General features: G+C 50.7%; 2 protein-coding genes across 3 annotated transcripts in view; both read right to left on the reverse strand.

Annotated features, from left to right (window-relative positions):
* Positions 1–1554: 1554 nt before the first annotated feature.
* CPLANE2 (ciliogenesis and planar polarity effector complex subunit 2) lies at positions 1555–7440 on the reverse strand. Its single transcript, XM_081955753.1, has 5 exons — positions 7278–7440; positions 7002–7154; positions 4142–4266; positions 3868–4004; positions 1555–2822 (listed from the first exon to the last, which is right to left on the reverse strand). Exons 1-5 carry the CDS (start codon positions 7381–7383, stop codon positions 2576–2578), a joined length of 768 nt encoding a protein of 255 aa, XP_081811879.1. The 5' UTR covers positions 7384–7440; the 3' UTR covers positions 1555–2575.
* A 5610-nt stretch (positions 7441–13050) lies between these two features.
* Positions 13051–14847, reverse strand: part of FBXO42 (F-box protein 42) — a 34455-nt gene continuing 32658 nt past the window's right edge. For both annotated transcript variants that reach the window (XM_081955272.1, XM_081955273.1), the window contains exon 10: positions 13051–14334. In XM_081955272.1, the coding sequence (XP_081811398.1) occupies positions 13192–14334 (1143 nt within the window). In that variant the 3' untranslated portion in view covers positions 13051–13191. The remainder of the gene's footprint in view (positions 14335–14847) is intronic.

The following is a 14847-nucleotide window of genomic DNA, read 5'->3' on the forward strand; positions in this document are numbered from 1 at the left end:
ATCTTTTCATTCAACTAGACATACCCAGTTCCTGCAACCGTTCTTCATATATTTTAGCCTCCAGTCCCCTAATCATCTTTGTTGCTCTTCTCTGCACTCTTTCTAGAGTCTCCACATCTTTTTTACATCAGGACGACCAAAACCAAATGCCGTATTCCAGGTGTGGCCTTACCAAGGCCTTATAAAGTGGTATTAACACTTCACGTGATATTGATTCTATCCCTCTGTTTCCCTCTGCATCCCTCTGCAGCTTGGACCACAAATCAATCAATCTATCTATCTATCTATCTATCTATCTATCTATCTATCTATCTATCTATCTATCTATCATCTATCTGTCTATCTATCTATCATCTATCTATCATCTATCTATCTATCATCTATCTATCTATCTATCTATCTATCTATCATCTATAGATCTATCTATTATCTATCTATCTATCTATCTATCTATCTATCTATCTATCTATCATCTATCTATCTATCTATCTATCATCATCTATAGACTTATATACCACTTCACAGTGCCTTTAGAGCCCTCTCTAAGCGGTTTACAGAGTCAGCCTATTGTCCCCAATAATCTGGGTCCTCATTTTACCCACCTCGGAAGGCTGAGTCAACCTGGAGCCTGGTGAGATTCAAACTGCCAAATTCCAGGCAGCCGGCAGTCAGCAGAGGTAGCCTGCAGCACTGCCCTCTAACCACTGTGCCACCGAGGCTTAGCAATCACTGGTTGTTGTTTTTTTTACAAATTTATTCCACCTTCTTTCTGAATAGTTGAACCTGGGCTGAGAAGACGTCGGTGACAAGCAGAACATCAAAGCAGAGGGATGGCAGGCAGCAAATTTCCTGACAGTGAGAACAATTAATCAGTGGAACAGAAGTTGCCTCCAGAAGTTGTGAATGCCCCAACACTGGAAGTCTTTAAGAAGATGTTGGATAGCCATTTGTCTGAAACAGTGTAGGGTTTCCTGCCTAGGCAGGGGGTTGGACTAGAAGACCTCCAAAGTTCCTTCCAACTCTGCTATTGTATTGTATTGTATAAATACCCCAAAATTAACTTGCGTCTGCCACGACCGAATGCAAATACAACCAGACCTATTGCGGAGGAAGACTATATATGGCTCCTAAACAGGGAGTCCTCGACGTACGACCCCAATTGAGCCCCAAATTTATGTTGCTAAGTGAAACAAGTGAATTTTGCTCCATTTGTATGACCTTTCTTGCTACATTTGTAAAAGTGGATCGCTTGCAACGGTTAAGTTGGTAACCCCCTTGTTAGAAGTAAATCTGGCTTCCCAAATTCGAAGGGATTCAAAGGTCACAAAAAGTGACCCCCATGACCCCGGGAACCTGCAACCGTCGTACGTATGAATCGGATGTCGAGTGTCCGAATTTGGTTCACGTGAGCAATGGGATGTGGCAGTGGTTGTTCAGTGTGAAAAGGGGTTGTGAGTCACTTTTTTTCCATGCTGTAGATTTGAAGGGTCACGAAATGAACTAAGTCGAGGATTACCTGTGGATATGCATATTTAGAGAGACACGTCCAACGTCTACAATGAACCTGTTTATTAACTTGCTTGCATGAAAGACAAGTGGGGAAAAAATGGGCCAAACCTGGACAACAAAAATATGCGTTGAATGCTGACTTGCTTGTGATGACGTGAGGTGGGGGTTTTTCTTGGTGCATCTGTTGGCCAGAGAGAATTCAGGGCTGAGAAGCCACACTCTTTCTAAGCAGATCAGATCCAATTTTTGTTGTGGCCCGCCAGCGGCCACCAGAGCTGGCAGAAGATTCGGACAGTGAGGAGGTTGGGGAGGAAGATGGGCCAGTCCTGGAGTCTGGGGCAGGCTCTGAGGAGGGCTCTGTGTGGGAGGCAGAGATGTGGGCAGGGCCGTCCGACAGTTATCAGCTGCCTTCAGAGTCGGACATCAGTGAGGCAGACAAATAGCTGGAGCCTGTTGCCACATGCACAGAGTTGCCAGACCAAGGGAACAGCTAAAGAACAGGGGTCGACTTGGGAGTAAGGACACAGATGGACGGTGAATGGCCCCTCCCAGAGGAAATAAAAGAGGAGCGAAAGGGGAGTGGAGTTTGCAGGAGACCATTAGTTCACTGAATTGGTTGGTGACTCTCTGAGACTCTTTGCCAAGTTTTGCAGATCTCGGCCTGGCAGCTCTCCAAGCCAGATAAGGTCTGTGACCGTAAATCCTCCCTGGAAAGACTTTGCTGGATGTGAATGAACAAAATTCACAGTCAATTAATAAAAGGAGTTTTTGTCTGGAAAAAGAGTTTGCTTCAGGCTCTTGGGAAGCCTCGGTCAGAACAATTCTGCTCTTGCCTGTCAAGAAAATCTGGCACAAACTTGCAAATAACTCTTGGGAGCCTCACAAGTTGGATCTGTGGAGGCCTGTTCTCCCAGGCCTGTTCTGCCTCCTTGATGCATTTTTACCATTGACAGAAATCGGCCTAAGGGGCTTCCCTGACAGCAGATACAAAGATTGGGCTTTAAAGGCCATTAAGAACCATCAAGCAGGTTTATTGAAAGGAAAGCGGTGCCACAGAATTAAGATTTCATGAAGCCAGCACTTCCGGGATGGTAGGGCTCTCCTCTTCAGACACTAGGCCGGCTGCCACTTGGTCCTGCCTCCAGAGATGTTCGGCGAGCCTGTTCAAGAGATGGGCCACCTCAGCTAGGCCGGCGTATCCGTCCGAGTGCCGCTCGCCAACGCTCTTTGTCCGCAAGACCGGCAAACCCCAGGTGTGGGAGAAAGACGCCATGTCTGATTCGGTCACATCCGTGTGGGCAAACTGGTCAAACCTGGAGACATTTGGTTAAGGAATGGTCAAGCAGTAAGAAGGTGACCATCTGAGCCAAACTCAGCCTGAGATGATTCTTCTGCTGTGGATTGGGCTGCCCCTCTTAATCCTTACAGTGATTGTAAATATTTTAATTTTGAAAGGGTTATTTTTTGGATCAAGGACAGGCTGCAGGAAGAAAAGGACGGTTATTGTGAAAAAGCCTAATATTTCTTTTAAAAAACCATCTTAAAAAGAGGCAGACTGCCCCCAGGGCCCTTCCCTGGGGCAGCCTGGGGAGAAGCCCCTTAAAGCAGGGGTCACCGACCTTTCGGATGTCAGGGACCACTAAATTCATAATTTTAAATCCCGCGGACCACTAATATGACCAGCTGGGTGGGCGTGGCTAGGAGGACATGTGACTGGGTGGGCGTGACCAACTCAATGTCACTCATGTCGAGGGGCGCCTCGCCAGCCTCTACTCACCACTCCTCGCCTGCCCGCCAGGGCTCCTAAGGGCCCCAACAGGAAGCAGTGGCTGGAGCTAAGCAGCCCCCAGGAGAAAGTTGGCAAAACAGCTCATTTCGAATTGGATCTGACCAAGAAGGAGGCTCAGCAGAAGCATCTCACTGAGGACTAGGAGCATACGCTTTCCAAGCAGAGGGAAGACCTGTGGGAGCGCAAGGCTTGGTACCACCACCTGGAGGCTCAGCGGGCTGAGATGGTCAGCCAGTTCCAGGCCATGATGCAGTCCCACTGGAACGAGGCCCTCTGGCTCTTCGCCACCAGCGGCTCTTCCCTCCAGCCTTCACCCAAAGCCCCGCACCAGGAGGCTGAAGCAGACCCCAAGTCGGAATTTCTGCCCCCCTCCGACCCACACAAAAAGACCCCGAAGGGGGAGACTCTCTGCAGCAGCACAAGCATTCATTGCACGTATCCATCCAGGGGCCGTAGTTTGAAGACCCTCGATTTAGTGCAATATAAAAAATGCAGATAATTTGTCTGCGGATCACCAAAATTTTCTCACGGACTACCAGTGGTCCATGGTCCACTGCTTGAAAGGATACTTGTTGCCCACAACCATTCGGACCACGTGCCTGGTTCCGTCTGTCACGCGAGAGATTTGGTGAGGGAGGTCGAGAAAGGACGCGCGATCCGTGAAGGAGAACAAGAAGAGGACGGCGTCCGCTTTCTCTCTGCAGGCCTGCCGCGAGGGGAGGAAACGTCACAAGGGCTCCCAACTCCGAAAGGGAACAGAGGGTCCCCAAAGTGGCATCGCCATTCTCCCACCTGCCCCAGAATGCAACCTGGCCCCAAACGTCTCTCCGTGGACCAACTCACGGGTAAAATGTGGTCAAACTTTCGCAGCACGGCTTCGCCACAGTCCCAGAAGGAGAACCTGAAAAAGAGCACCTTGCCGCTCTCTCGCAGTTTTGCCGGCCAGTAGACGAGGCTGGTCTGGATCCCTGGGAAAGAAAGAGTTACTTGGCAAGAGACTCCTAGGGAAGCCCCCTGCCTCAGGAGAGGGTCTCAGGCAGAATTACCATATTTTTCGGAGTATAAGATGCACCTTTTTCCTCCCTAAAAGAGGGTGGAAATTTGGGTGCGTCTTATACACTGAATGCAGCCCCACTCCCCCTCCGTCTTTGGCCCCTGCCTCCCAGCAATTTACCTCCTTGCAGCAAACAGAGAAAATGGGGCTTGCGGAGGCAATAGGCTATTGCCATAGCCACTATGGCAATCCCTGCAGCCTGAAACAGCTAGTGCTTAAACTAAAATTGAAAGTGAAACTTGCTCTTTGCTGCAAGGAGGCAAATTGCTGGGAGGGAGAGGCAGATTTTTCTTCTTCTAATCAGGCTAAACTTAAAAGGCTGTTTGCTGCAAGAAGGTAAGTCAATAACTATAAATGCTCATAGAATGTTCAAATTATTAGACTCATTGTTTTAAAGACTGCTTTATTCTTGTTCTCCCATTGCTCCTGACAATATTTTTAAATTTGTAATTTTAACTGAGAGTATTTTAATCGTTAATTTTAATTCTATTAGTACTATTGTATGCTTTTAACGAGTGTTACCTCCTCCGGATACATGTATGTGTTTGTATGTATGTGTATATGTATTGTATGTATATGTATATATGTATGGGTTTTTTATTGTACGCCGCCCCGAGTCCTTTTGGAGAGGGAGCGGCTAACAAATTAAATTTATTCTATTCTATTCTATTCTATTCTATTCTATTCTATTCTATTCTATTCTATTCTATTCTAGACAACTTAAGAAAATAAGAAGCTTTTTAAAATAAAGGCTTGATCTGAAGAGGCCCAGTGCTGTTGTATCTTCTTTTAAATAGCAGAGAATAACGTATACTTCCGGAAAGCACATCAATTTTAACAGCATCTGTACAAGTATAGTCTGAAATGTAACACCACAGACAGTGTATATCGTCTGTACTGTTTGCTGTTTGCTGCAAGGAGGCAAATTGCTGGCAGGCAGAGGCAGATTTTTTTTCTCTTGTTTTCCTCCCCAAAAGCTAGGTGCGTCTTCTACTTTGGAGCATCTTGTACTCCAAAAAATACGGTAGATAAGATACTAACAGGAATAGAAGAGAGGATGATAAAAAAAACTGTACAGCTATTTACTGAATATTACATTAGAAGAAGAACAAGTGAAAGAAACAATGATTGCCTGGGCAAAAAACTTTGGTTATACGATAAAACTAGAAAAATGGCAGCATTTATGGGATAGAAATTACAAACTAACAATGTCAACAGCATATAAAGAGAATTTGTATAAGATGTTTTACAGATGGCATTGGCCACTGGTAAGATAGGCGAAGATGTTTGAAGATAAATCAGTTAAATGTAGGAAATCAGACATTGGCTCATATTATCATATAAGGTGGACATGTGTAGAAGCTAAAACATATTGGTTAAAATATGCAAGTGGTTGGTAAATATGATATAACAACATATTGACTTGAAACCTGAAATATTCCTGTTGGGGATCTTACCAGAAACTTATAGTAAAGAAAATGTATATTTGATTATTCATGTAATAACCGCAGCTAGAATTGTATTTGCACAAAAGTGGAAAAGTGAAGAGTTTTCTGCAGAGGAGAATGTGATAAGGAAAATATTAGAATGTGCAGAAATGAATAGATGAACACTGGCAATTAAAGAGAAAGAACAAACTGGTTACTATGTGATATGGGAAACATTTTATCGATGGCTAGAGGATAAAAGTAGATATGAAAGATATAAAAATAGTTGAGTAAATATAAAAGTAGATGAGTAAAAAAGTAGATGAGTAGATATACTCATAGATATAATAGATACAAAAGTAGATGAGTTAATATAAAAGTACATGAGTAAAAAAATAGATGAGTAGATATAGTCATAGATATAAAAGTAGATGACTAAAAAGTAGATGAGTAGATATACTCATAGATATAAAAGAAGATTAGTAAAATATAGAAAATAGCTAATAGAGTCTTAGGGGACTGGAGACTAAAACATATGAAGAACGGTTGCAGGAACTGGGTATGTCTAGTTTAATAGAAAGAAGGACTAGGGGAGACATGATAGCAGTGTTCCAATATCTCAAGGGTTGCCACAAAGAAGAGGGAGTCAAACTATTCTCTAAAACACCTGAGGGCAGAACAAGAAGCAATGGGTGGAAACTAATCAAGGAGAGAAGCAACTTAGAACTGAGGAGAACTGACAGTTAGAACAATTAATCAGTGGAACAGAAGTTGCCTCCAGAAGTTGTGAATGCCCCAACACTGGAAGTCTTTAAGAAGATGTTGGATAGCCATTTGTCTGAAACGGTAGAGGGTTTCCTGCCTGGGCAGGGGGTTGAACTAGAAGACCTCCAAGGTCCCTTCCAACTCTGCTATTGTATTGTATTAAGTGAACTAAGAAGAGGATATAAAGTATCCATTGTTTAATGTGTTGGCATTAAGGTAAGAATTGATTAAATAACAAATAGGATTGTACATTTTGACTGTTGTTGCAGAAACATTTGTACCCCGACACACTGTTGAATGGAAGATGGATTATTTGTACTAAAATAAAAGAATTTTTAAAAAGCTCGAGTTTGTGGAGCTCTGCCCTCCTTTAGCCAGTGACAGCTGCCCTGGCTTTTAGGCTTTGCCTTGGGGACAGGAGGAGGAGGAGGAGGATGAAGCGGGGGGGGGGGGTCACCTGTGGTCTCGTGATGCGCCAGGGGCACCTCCAGACCGGCCAACTTGGCCACCAAAGCGGTTTTTCCCACGCCGCTCTTGCCGGACACGAAGACCTTGTAACCGGCTACGTCGGCAGCCGCCTGCGGAGCCAGCACTGGTCTCTCGATCAGTCCTGCACAGGGAGAGAAGCCCCTTTGAGAACACCGGCTATCCGGGTGGTCCCCTTGCCCTGGATCCCGGCCCGCGCGGCGGGGAAGCGCGGAATCTCCCGGGGGTTTCAGCCCAGCGACCTCACCGAAGGATCGGCGCTGCGCCCGGCGCAAGAGCGCGCCCGAGTAAGCTCTGCCTTCCTCCGTGCCGTGCCAGTCCGGGTCGACCACGGATCCCGGGCGGACGATCATCCCCCGCCCAACGCTGCGCCCGATCCAGCGGCGAGGAGGCGCTAGGATCGCTTCCCTTCCCAACGCGCATGCCCCAACCGGCCCCTAGCTTCTTCCGTCCTCTTTCCCCCCCTTTTGGTCTGACGTCATACCGGTGTGGCCCCGCCCCCTGGCATCCCCGGGGATTCCTGGTTTTGCCCGGGCGAAGCCGGGCGGGATTCTAAGCCTGATTCATATTTAATGCCAGGCTGCCTCTTTGTTAAGGCCGCCCGTCCCGCGAGGAGAGCGGAGAGGCGAGGTTACCTTCCTGCAAAGCGGATCGCCTGCGCCGGGGCATCGCCGGTTGCCTGGCTTTTCCCCATAGGAAGGACGTGGGGGTCCCGTCCCTGCGTATGGATGGAGGAGCCTAACGGTTGCAGGAACTGGGCATGGCTGGTCCAGTGAAGAGAAGGACCAGGGGAGGCAGGATAAGCAGGATCCCAATATTTGAGGGTGCCACAGAGAGGGTGTGTGTGTGTCAAGCTGCCACAGAGAGGGTGTGTGTGTGTGTGTCAAGCTATTCTCCAAAGCACCTCTAAGGCAGGGCAAGAAGCAAGGGATGGAAACTAATCCAGGAGAGGAGCAACCTAAAATGAAGAACCAGGCTATTAAAAAGATGTTGAGCATCCAGAAGGGTTGCAGGAACTGGGCCTGGCTAGTCTAGTGAAGAGAAGGACCAGGGGAGGCAGGAAAGTAGCCTTCCAAATATTTGAGGGGCTGCCACAGAGAGGAGGAGGGGGTCAAAATATTCCCCAAAGCCAGACAAGGAATAATAATGGATGGAAACTCATCTAGGAGAGATTCAACCTGGAAATAAGGAGGAATTTCCTGATAGGGAGGACAATCCAATAGAACAGAAGTTGCCTTCGGAATTGTGGAAGCTACATTACTGGAAGCTTTCAAGAAGAGGCTGGAGTGCCATCTGTCAGAAATGGTGGAGGGTCTCCTGCTTGGGTGGCCGGGGGTGGGTGTGGGTTGGACTAGATGACCTACAAGGTGCCTTCCAACTCCTATAATTCTATTCCATTCTATTCTACTCTACTCTATTCTCCAAAGCACCTGAAGGCCAGACAAAGAATAATGGATGGAAACTGACCAAGGAGAGATTCAACCTGGAAATAAAGAGGGATTTTCTGACAGGGGGAGCAATCAACCCATGGAACAGAAGTTGCCTTCGGAAGTTGTCGGAGCTTCTTCCCTTGAGACTTTCAAGAAGAGACTGGACTGCCATCTGTCAGAAATGGCGTAGGGCAGCGATGGCGAACCTTTTTTGGCTCGCATGCCACAAGTGGGGAGAGAACAGGGGGGTCGTGTGCAGGCCTACCGCACCCATAATGCAATACGTGACCCCCCAGTGCACATGCGCGCACAACGCACGACCCCCCACATTTTTACATGCTTTTTTCGCCCTCCCCAGGCTCCAGAGGCTTTATAGGAGCCTGGGGAGGGTGAAAAGAGACTCCTCCGCCCCCCCCGGAGGCCCTCTGGAGGCTTCAGTGACCGTCCGGAGGCTTCCCTGAAGCCTTTGGAGCGCTCAAAAGGATCCTCCGAGCAAACCGGAAGTGACTTCCGGGTTGCTCGCAGGGTCGTTTTAAGCACTCCGAAGGCGTCAGGAAAGCCTCCGGATGGTCCCTGACGCCTTCGGAACGCTTAAAACAACCCTCCGAGCAAACTGGATGCTCGGAGGGTCATTTTAAGCACTCCGAAGGCATCAGGGAAGCCTCTGGAGGTCCCTGAAGCCTTCGGAACGCTTAAAACGACCCTCCGAGCAAACCGGAACTTCCGGTTTGCTAGGAGGGTGGTTTTAAGCGTTCCGAAGGCTTTAGGGAAGCCTCCGGACGGTCCCTGAAGCCTCCGGAGGCCCTCTGGGAGGGCGGGGGAGGCTCTTTTCGCCCTCCACAGGCTCCTATAAAGCCTCTGGAGCCTGGGGAGGGGGGAAAATGGCTTTTAAAAAGGTGAACTCAGCTGGCCAGCGCGCGCATGCGTGCTGGCCAGCTGACAGGGCAGTGCCTCGCGTGCCCTGACAAATGGCTCTGCGTGCCACCTGTGGCACGCGTGCCATAGATTCGCCATCACTGGCGTAGGGTCTCCTGCTTGGGCGGGGGATCGGACTAAATGACCTACAAGGTCCCTTCCAACTCTGTTAATCTGTATATCTTGTATGTTTCTCATTGTTTTCAAACAATGTTGGCCTCTTCCTTGGGCAGTCAGACCTGTTTTGCTACCTCAGAGCTTCATCACTGGAAGATTTCAAGAAGAGACTGGACTGCCACCTGTCAGATATGGTGTAGGGTCTCCTGCTTAGGTGCGGGGTTGGACTAGATGACCTACAAGGTCCCATCCAACTCTTGTTAATCTGTTAAACCTGGGCTAAAGCTTTCAAGAAGCGATTGGACTGCCACCTGTCAGAAATGGGGTAGGGTCCCCTGCTTGGGTGCGGGGTTGGACTAGATGACCTCCAAGGTCCCTTCCAATTCTGTTAAATCAGTGTGTGTGGGGGGGTAGGGGTGGGGGAGAAGATAGCAGCCGCCTTAAGTCACCCATTGCACTCTTTCCTTCCTGTCTTGGGGGCTCACGCAGCATGTTGTCCATTGCCGTGGCTTTTGCTCCGGCGGGAGGACCGACCCCAGAGGGAACTGAACTTGTGGGGAGGGGGGCGAGAACAGCAGACGGTGGTGTGCAAGCTGTGTTCTGCAAGCGAAAGGACTGGGAGTGGGTGGGTGGGCTGCAGCAGCTTTCAAACGTGTCTGGTCTTTTGACCTTGAAATCCCTTAAAATGTGGCCAGAAACGGGAATTCGGTGGAGCTGGACACATGGCTTGTGAAAGCTATGCTTTGTTAGGGGTGGGGGCGACACACAAGAAGCTCCACACCTGTGTCTTTTCCTCCAGTGGGCGTTTTAGTCCTTCGAGTAAGGTGCAAGGTGCAAAGGCCTAGGAGGGCATGGCCAGATGCGGCGTCTGGGGGCAGCAGGGGGTGGTGGTCCTAAGGGGCACCCCTACCCCTCAGAATATCTCTGCATTTTGGGGCAGCCAGCCGGAAGGCTTCAAAAGGGAGAAGCAACCTAGAACTAAGGAGAAATTTCCTGACAATGGGGACAATGAAATCCGGCCTCCAGAAGTCGGGAGGTTTTCAAGAAGAAACTGGGCAACTATTTGTCTGAAATGGCTGATAGGGTTTCGTGCTTGGAGCAAGGGGGGGGGGGGAGAAGGCTGGACTAGAAGACCTCGAAGGTCCCTTCCAGCTCTATTCTGATGGATTGGTTGAAGTGCAGCTTTCTCTCTGCTGGGAAAGGAAAAGCCGGCCGCCTCCCGAGGGGAGTGTGAGAAAAAGCCACAAGCCAAGCCGCAGGGCTAAAAAGGCTGGCGTAAGATTTCTATGGCGGGCAGCTGCCAGGCAGGAGCCCATCTCACTCTCCCTCCCCCCCCCTTTGCCAACTTCCCTGCCCAAAGCCCCCCCTCCCCACCGTTAAGAGTTTCTCCCCCCCACCCCTCGGGTGACCAGAAGCAAAGACGGAGAAACGTTAGATATTCAAGACTTAGAAATGGTTAAAGATATTCAAACATGTTGCATTGGAGGTGGCTGACATGACCATGCCCCCCCCCCCTGACTCCCCCTCAATGGTGTCCCCCTTGCCTGACCTGTCGGAATTGGCTGAAGCCGTGGGGCCTGGCCGACAGCCTGGTCTGACCCTCAGGAAACAGTAAGTGTTGGAAGGGACCTCGGAGGTCATCTAGTCCAACCCCCTGCTCACGCAGGAAACCTGTACTAGGGATTCGAACCACCGAATTGCCAACCTTTCCGATCGACAAGCTCAGTCTTAGCAACTGGGGCCACCTACCAGCTGCAGGTGCCGCCCTCCCCCCTTCTTTTGCAAAGTGGGTCAGATAGCTGATAGCAAGTGTGCTTGTTTGTTGACCCCCCCCCCCCCGTCCAAATTTCCTCATTTGGGGCTTTGTCGGATTATCTAGGGTGACCTGAACCTCCCACCCCCTCAAAGGCCAAAGCATTGCGAGTGGGAACTGCCATTCATTCCATCAGCTCTCCTTCACTTGCCCTGCAGGGTGAGTGGGTGGGCTCCAGCCCATGCATGGCTCTTAATATATATATATATATATATATATATATTTAATGGCCTATTTTAAGGAGCCTGAAGCTGCTGTTGTAATGAAGTTAGACAAGGGGCAAAAAAGTTTGCGCCCTTTTGCCTTTTTTGGGTGTGTGTGTGTTATTAAGTAAATAAGATGCCTTAGGTCAGGGGCCAGCAATCTGTGGCTCTAGAGCTGCATGTGGCTCTTTGCTGTGGCTCCGTCAATTTTGAGAGGAGCTTCCGGTGGGCGGGAGAGAAGCACAGTGCACCAGGAGAAGACTCTATGGCAAGGGGTGGGTTTTCCAGTTGTCTCCACAATTGATAGCGCTTTCCGTTATGACAGGTAGAGGAAAAAGTACGCCGCGCTAGGAGACGACTCTATGGTGGGGGAGCTGAACTTCCGGTCAGCTCCAGAATTGAACGGGGGGCTTCCGGTTAGGACCTTTGTGGCTCTCGGTGTTTTCTTTACTGTGGGAAACGGGTCCAAATGGCTCTTTGAGTGTTTAAATATGCCGACCCCTGGCTTAAGAGACAATGAGACAAAGGAGTCTTGACTTGGGCAAAGTGTTAATACACCAGTGGCATTTTGATGTCTGAGGGCATTAAGTGCGGAATGGCATGGAAGCCACACCAACCCAGGCACATGACTGCCTAGCCACGTCCCCCAGCCCCACCAACAGTCTGAGGGACCGTGAATCCTTTCCCCACCCGCCCCTGGTTTAAAAAGTTTTGAGGGGCCCGCTGCAAGGGAAGCCTTGGCTCATAGGCTGCACTCGGAGAGAATAGGCAGAGCCCCAAAGAGTGGGGAGCTCCTGGTCCTTGGGGGCTTCTGCTTCTCCTGGAGGCCCCCTTAAAAGTCCCACCCCCACCTCAAGCGCTAGAGAAGGCTGCAAGGGTAAACTTTCCCCTTGCACATAGTCGTTCCTGACTCTAGGGGGCGGTGCTCATCTCTGTTTCAAAGCCGAAAAGCCAGCACTGTCCAAAGATGTCTCTGTGGTTATGTAGCCGGCGTGGCTCAACGCCAAAGACGCACGGAACGCTGTGACCTTCCCACCAAAGGTGGTCCCTATTTTTCTACTTGCATTTTTTAATGTGCTTTCGAACTGCTAGGTTGGCAGAAGCTGGGACAAGTCACGGGAGCTCACTCCATTACGCGGCGCTAGGGATTCAAACCCCCGAACTGCCGACCTTTCTGATTGAGAAGCTCAGCATCTTAGCCACTGAGCCACCGCATCCTGCAAGGGTGGAAAGTGGCTGTCCTTAAAAGAGGGTTGGCTTTTGGACTGTCCTTTAAACCTCCAACTGGCTGCGGCATCCCATTGGTGCCCCACCTGGCCACTTCCCTTTGGAACTTGGCATTTGCCCAGTGGCATTGGAACTGACCTCTTCTCCCTGCCTGACTGCCTGCCTGGCACTCAGCTCAGAGGCTACCCAGATACAGCCAGGTCCTGCTTGGCCAGGTGTTCCCGAGGTGGATCTTTGAGTCTGGCACATACTTGCCCTTTCTCGGGTAGAAAAGGGGCTTTGGCCCCCACGCCGGGAATTGGAGGAAAGCCTCGGTGCCATTTGCTTAGATCTCTTTATTAGTGGGTGGAGTGCCACATTCACAGCCTGCTTGACAGCGTGCCTGGGACTGGGCTAACTGCTTGAGGGGAGCCTCCGAGCTAGGGCAGCCGAAGATGGGAGGAGGCCCCGGCCGCATTATCTCTTTGCCCGCACAAAGTACAAGGCGTTTGTTTTGGGATAGTACTTGACGTTCTGCTTCTTGTCCATCAAGCCGCCAAAGATGATGACTTCCCCCCGCCCCTGAACCACTGTGTGCAAGCTAGTCTCGGGGGGCCCCACCACCGAGCTGCCATGGAACACCTTCCACTGGACCCGTCCGCGCCCTTTGACCTCCTTCACGTCCAGCACGTACATCTGCATGGGCTTACAGTTCACGCTCTGGTAGAGGGGCTTGCCCACGTTCAGTGACTGAGGCGGGTGATGGCCCAGGCGACGAGCAATGGGTGGTAAGGCATGAGCGTCTCCTTGGGCAGAGCTGGATCGAGCGGTAGCAGAGACAGCAGCTTCGGTGGGGTTGGCGCTGCTCTGGCTGCCTGGGGACCCTGGCGAGGACCCTCTGGGCGGGCTTCTGACCGCCAGAGTGGGCAGGGCCTTGGAAGAGAGCACTTGGACTGCCTCTAGGCTCCGCCGCAGTGCGCTAGGAGAGACAGCTCCTGTCAGGGAATTGGACACATGAGGCGGGGTGTGAATGCCATTGGTCTGATCCGGGGGATTCCTGAGGCCTATCGTGCCAACCGTCCTGCTCTCCGCACCATCCAGCTGGCAGACCGGAGAAGGGGGTTTGGCTTCCCAGTTCAAGTCTACGGCTGCCAGGCGCAGGTCCTTCTGATCGGGGAGAGAGCCCCGCCTGGGTGCCAAAGAAAGGCCTGCCTTCAGCTCGTAGCCTTCAGCGACGGAAGCCGTGCTGGGCGAGAGCAGCTGGAGAGGGCTGTCTGGAGAAACCCCACCCATGGTGGTGGTGGCGGCTGCGATGCCAGGAGACAAGGCCTCGCTGCCATTCAGCACCGGCGAACTATCGTCCCTGGCCGGCGACAGGCTTCCTTCCCGGGACTCGCAGGGCGTCTGCCTCTGCCCCCGGGGTCTCAGGGTGCCCCAGCGGCCATTCACGCAGGGAGCCTCGTCGGCGGTCCGAACGGGAGACTGAGAGCGGCATTCTCGTGTCTCGGGAAGCAGGGCGGGCGGTGTGGCGCTGATGGGAGAAGGACGAGAGTTCAAGCTAGGGCTGAGCGGCGCCCTCCCGCTGGGGGCTTGGCTGAAGACGACCACGCACTGCCCCACCTGGAAGAAAAGAAAGAGCTAAGCCAGGACGGACACAGGACCCGTTCCTGTTCTGACCTAGGATTCACCAGAGCCTGAAGCAAACTCCTGGTCCCGACAAAAAACCTTTTTATTAATTTGCTGTGAATTCTGCTCATTCACATCCAGCAAAGTCTTTCAAGGGAGGATTAACAGTCACAGACCTTATGTGACTTGGAGAGCTGCCAGGCCGATAGCTTCAGAACTTGGCCAGGGGTCTCAGAGAGTCACAAACCAATTAAGCGAACTAATTCCTACAAACTCCACTCCCCTTTTGCTCCTCTTTTATTTCCTCTGGGAGGGGCCATTCACCTGTGGCCTTACTCCCAAGTCAACCCCTGTTCTTTAGCTGTTCCCTTCGTCTGGCCACTCTGCGCATGCGCGCTGGGAACAGGCTCCAGCTGTTCCTCTGCCCCACTGATTCTGAAGGCAGCTGATAACTGTCAGTCAGCTCTGGCCCCTTCTCTGCCTCTGACACAGAGCCCTCATCAGAGC

This window comes from Natrix helvetica (assembly GCF_964273705.1).
Source record: "Natrix helvetica genome assembly, chromosome: 5".
In the NCBI taxonomy this organism is placed as follows: Eukaryota; Metazoa; Chordata; class Lepidosauria; order Squamata; family Natricidae; genus Natrix; species Natrix helvetica.

Bases quoted from the DNA above. Each gene is read 5' to 3' on its own strand.
- CPLANE2 (XM_081955753.1), bottom strand. From the start codon at position 7,383: ATGATCGTCCGCCCGGGATCCGTGGTCGACCCGGACTGGCACGGCACG. The intron at 7,155-7,277 runs GTGAGGTCGCTG...CTCCCTGTGCAG, and splicing joins GGCGCAGCGCCGATCCTTCG to GACTGATCGAGAGACCAGTG. The intron at 4,267-7,001 runs GTGACCCCCCCC...TTTCTTTCCCAG, and splicing joins GGCGCATCACGAGACCACAG to GGATCCAGACCAGCCTCGTC.